The sequence below is a fragment of the Pteropus vampyrus genome, unplaced genomic scaffold, assembly GCF_000151845.1.
Source record: "Pteropus vampyrus isolate Shadow unplaced genomic scaffold, Pvam_2.0 Scaffold6, whole genome shotgun sequence".
NCBI classification, from domain to species: domain Eukaryota; kingdom Metazoa; phylum Chordata; class Mammalia; order Chiroptera; family Pteropodidae; genus Pteropus; species Pteropus vampyrus.
The window spans coordinates 101,136-105,925 of NW_011888787.1; the positions used below are offsets into that span (position 1 = coordinate 101,136).

At 49.2% G+C, this 4,790-nt stretch overlaps 1 protein-coding gene across 1 annotated transcript in view; it reads left to right on the top strand.

Annotated features, from left to right (window-relative positions):
• The first annotated feature begins 3,543 nt into the window (after positions 1-3,543).
• PEX11B (peroxisomal biogenesis factor 11 beta) overlaps positions 3,544-4,790 on the top strand; it is a 5,378-nt gene continuing 4,131 nt past the window's right edge. The window contains exons 1-2 of the mRNA XM_023534822.1: positions 3,544-3,850; positions 4,628-4,787. Of these exons, the coding sequence (XP_023390590.1) occupies positions 3,795-3,850; positions 4,628-4,787 (216 nt within the window). The 5' untranslated portion in view covers positions 3,544-3,794. The remainder of the gene's footprint in view (positions 3,851-4,627; positions 4,788-4,790) is intronic.

Here is a 4,790-nt window from a genome sequence, read left to right on the forward strand (position 1 = left end):
CTTTCCTGTTCTAACATTGCAAATCCTGAAGCATTATTTACAGTAAGGCAGTGTGGGTCACTATGAAGCTGCTTCTCCCAGTGACTGAATTCTGTGTGCATTTCTATATTAGACATAGTCTCAAGTCTCAAAGGGTCAAAGCAGAGACATTGCTTAGTTTTTCACTTCCTTGAAAGGTAAAAGCCAGGATAGAAGTGAGCTGTTCTCATAATGTTAAAGAATAATTTTTCTGGTCCTGTATACTCTGTCCTGAGCAAATGGTTATTACAGGAATGTTTCTTTGTTTCTCCTGACCTTGCTGCCACTTTTGTTTATACTTTGAGCTGTGTAAGGGTTTGACTCTCCTGTTGGGTAATTCTCCCAGACCCTCCTTTCCTGGAAGAGTCTATATTAAGTGCTTGGTGCCCTCTTTGGCAGACAAGGGTAATGCCCCATAAAAGGGAGGATCCAAAGGAGCACCGAGGAGACCAAAGAGGAGAAGGATGTGGCTGAGCCTGGGAGAGACTTCTGTTAGCATAGCAGGAGAGAACCATAGACCCGGCAGGTAATAAGGTCCAGCAGAGGATAAAGGTCAGCAAGACAAGCAAGGGCCAGTCTCAGGGCCTGCAGATAAACAGGGGAGAGATTGTCTGAGGAGCGGCAGAGGGCAAATTCACTGGCAGGGGATGGGAATTTAGAAAATACACAGAAATTAACCACTCAGCTTTTCACCCAAGTTTAGAGTGAATTAATTAATGGATAGAGATAGCAATACGGAGTTCTCCCCAATATAAGGAAGAGAATGCTGTAGCCCTCTTCCCCTTCCCAGGTTGGGACTATATGCTCCCTTTCCCCCAGGGTTTATGATACATGCTGGAGAAAAGGTTTGGTTGAGATGCTATGTTATGTGAAGCTACTAAGTCTATGTTAATCCTCGATGGTGTCCCAAGAACAAAGGAGAATACTGATCACCTTTCTCTTTACTCCTTGCCCAGCTAATTTAAGTTAGAGGATGGCTAGAGGCTGGTGAGAATTGGAGGCTTTCAATAAAATTAATGTGCAGCATCAAGTACTAGAAATACAGTTAAGATCTCATTTTGAATTTGATAGCTATCAAATTAATGAGGCTAGAGGCAATAGTTTTAGGGTACCGATTAGGACCTGAGGATTGGAGTCTCACTATGTTCCCTTCTTTGAGGACTAGACACTGAGGACAACACAGCTATAGCAGATGGTCATGGCAGTCAGCAGCAGCAGAAGGTGAAGTTATAAGTGGTCTCTTGGCCAATGAGCCTTTGGTGATACTGATTGGGCTAGCTTGGCGGACTGTATGGAACAGAAACAGCTGGAGTGGGGTTGAGGACTATTAAAACTGGTCCCCCTCCTCCTCCCCAGCCTACTCATGTCACACTGTCTGCTCCCAATTCATCCTTGAGTCTATGCAGAGCAGTACAGTGCTGAGTTGTGGTTCATCCATGGTGCCATATTTAAAAGGTTAGAAATATATTTTGAAAATCCCCATCTTCCCCCCTAGGCTATAGAGCTAACCATTCAATTTGTTAAATTCTGGGATTTAAAGAATCCTGCCTTCTCGAGTACTACTGTAAACGTTGCATTTATAAAAGGATATCTTTATCACCTTGACAACATTTTTAGCTGAAGTGATTTTCCTGATGTGTCTGATTAATTCTGTGGAAAAAATAAATCTTGGGTAAAATGGATGCTGCTAAAATTTCAGGCCACTTTCCAACCACTCTGTGAAGTGACCTTTGGTAATAGTCTTATGTACAATAGCTATAATGGTGAAACAATGTTAAGTAATAAAATTCAACATTTTCCAAATGCTGTTGGCTGCCCCTCCCCCTTTTTGGTAAATTGCTGAGATTTTGGTTTGAATCAGTAAAGAGTATTTTTCAGTTTTGAGCTTTAGAGTTAGTACCTTGGTTCAGGTAAAGTAGATGGTGTCAGTTTGATAAAAGGAAAGCTCTGTAGGTACCAGATTCCTAGGTATAAGGCATATTGGAAAAGTGATTTCTGCAGGCATGAGAACTTTAAGGAAAAGTGGAGAGTATCAGCTATTAAGTGCGTGGAGTTACCATCCATTGTAGAAACTGTCCTTTCAGTTACTTCTGATACTTGGAAGCTTGAGCCTAACTAGCTCACTACTCCCTCATCACACCAACAGCACACTTAAAAAATCTTTTTGACAGTATTTTAAACACAGCATACAGGCAATGTAGAGTTTACACAGTAGACACTAATTTGGAACCAAAAATATCACCTTGTTCACATATATCAGTGTTACCATCAGTTTGCCATTGGAGCACAAGATTGCTACTGTTAGCAGGTTGTCCAGCTGTGAGAAAGGATGAAATTCATCTCCTATGTCATCTTGTGGCTCATGGGTTTCAAGTGATTTAGCCAGTCTTAGCTAGTTCATGGTAGAGCCTAGACTCAGAAAAACAAAAGTAAAAAAAGCAAATAATGCAACAAACAGGCTTGTAACTCTCAGTTCACATCTAAAATTTACTTCATATAAACCCAAATAATTCCTTTTGCAATGATGCAACAAGCTGCTTTGTAAAGCTTGGGATAGCAGAGGTCCTGTTTACAACATGTGGTTAAAAGATTATATATATGTATAATCTACATACATACATACATACATACATACACATATATGTGGTAGTAGTGGTTTTTGTTGTGAAGGAATTGCTTCATATCTAGCTTTTTTCTAGATTCTAGTTTATTTTCATATTGAGATTTGATTAACTGGTACTCAGACCACAGGAAGGAAAGCTGCAGCGTACAGTGGCCATTTGTTTCAGGAACATGAGTGTGACGTGTGATGTTCCCGGGCAGCCATTTAACAGTGATATTCCAAGTGGGGTCTAGGGGCATAACCACAAAAACTACAGCTGCTAAATGGACAGATAGTCCCGAGACTGGAGAGGGGCAGAGCTGGCTGGGTTGCGGCGGCGTCACTGACCACAGTACAGCCAGCTTTTCTCCAGCTAAGGAAACAAACAGCACAGTGGTCACTCCCAGTCGGCCCTTGGCTGCAGCTGAGAAGGTGGGCAGCTCTGAACTCTCTACCTGCACTCCTGATCCCGTCCAGGCCTCTTCCCTCGCTGCTGACTGTCCCCAAGGGGTGTCAGTGGCTGCAGACCTGGAAGGTTAGGGTGTGAGTGAAGAAGTTAGCTAGCTATGATCACTGATTCTTCACTTTCCTTTTTAGGATCCGTAGCTGGTTATTGCGAAATTCTTCCTAAAGTCTTTGTCTCTGGACTCCATCTGTGTTCTGGAGGTCACCTGTCCAACTGTTAGGGCCCTGCAGGGAACAGGTGGTGGCTTCTACTTTCATAGACTTTTTTTAGCCCTTAGAGCCAGGTACTGGATCGCGCGCGCGCGTGTGTGGGGTGTCCTGCTCGAAGCCCCCCGGAGTGGGGTGGGGTGGGGGAGCCCCATCTCAGCCGCCTCCGCGAGATCTCGGCGGCGCCTTCTCGCCCCGCCCCACGCCTGCAAGCCCCGCCCTTGGCCCAGAATATTTAAAGGAGACCTTGCCGGTGGAGGCGCGCTCGGGAAATAGAGACGCCCCGCCCCGCGACCAGAGGACGCTCTGCTCCAGACCAGCACGAAAACACAAGGCCCAGAGAGCAGCGCCTCTCGTACCGAAATTCCGCTTCGTGGGGGCGGCCTTGATTGAATCCTGACGATGTTTGTCCCTTGCGAGGCACCGTGGGGCGCCCGGGAGGCGTGACCGGGGGCGGGAAGTGGGGCGGGAGCGGCGCTGCGGAGCCGGGGCGGCCGCTGTCATGGACGCCTGGGTCCGCTTCAGCGCCCAGAGCCAGGCCCGCGAGCGGCTGTGCAGGTGCGGCCCGTGGGAGTGGGGGGAGGGCGGGCGCGGGCGGACCCTCGAGAGGTGAGGTCGGGTCGCACTGTGGGGTCAGCAAGGGTCAGCTCGGGCTACGGGGGCCCGCACGGACCGCGGGGCGCTGATTTGAGCCGGCCGTGAGATGCGCTTCTGCTCACCGAAAACATGGGGAAACTGAGGCACGAGTGGGCCAGCGGGAGGCCGCTCAGGGTTGCTGTGCCCACCGACGACCAACCCTTCCCTCGCTGGGCGGTGGTGGGATGACGAGCGTTCGCCCCGGGGGGATAGCGACCCGGACTCTGTCCCCGGGGCTGAGGAGTCGCTCCAAGTTTCCGTGTCCCCTCACCCTGCCGTCACCCTCGGCCCTGTCGTCTGGTCTCAGTTCGGCTCGATGGCCTTGAAATGTCTTAGTTCACGTATCCTGAAGAATTATCTACTCTCCAACTGTCCCCGCCCCCTCACATATCACAGACACGCTCACGCGGATGTGCTTGCGAGGGACCCCCGTGCCGCCTTCACTGCCCCGTCATTGTCAAATCTCTTACCTTCGCAACCCTAAGTAGTGCCCCCCCGCCCCCTTCCAGGCGCCTTTTTATTCTTACGCCTTTCTCTTCTCCTGGCCCGGAGGAGAAACGGTGAGTTATGGACGTGAAGAGGAGGAAAGGGCATGGTCTCAACCTGGGAAAAGGGGAAGTCCACACCGGCCTGTTGGAGGACATTTCTGGGGGGAGGATAGGGCGATCTACCCCTTACCTTGCCCGTCCTCCCCTCCAGGGCCGCCCAGTATGCCTGCTCCCTTCTTGGCCATGCATTGCAGAAACATGGGGCCAGTCCTGAGCTGCAGAGACAGATCCGACAACTGGAGGGTCATCTGAGCCTAGGAAGAAAGCGTAAGTCACCGTGCCTTCCCTTTTATGACCCCGGCGCGCCCTCCATC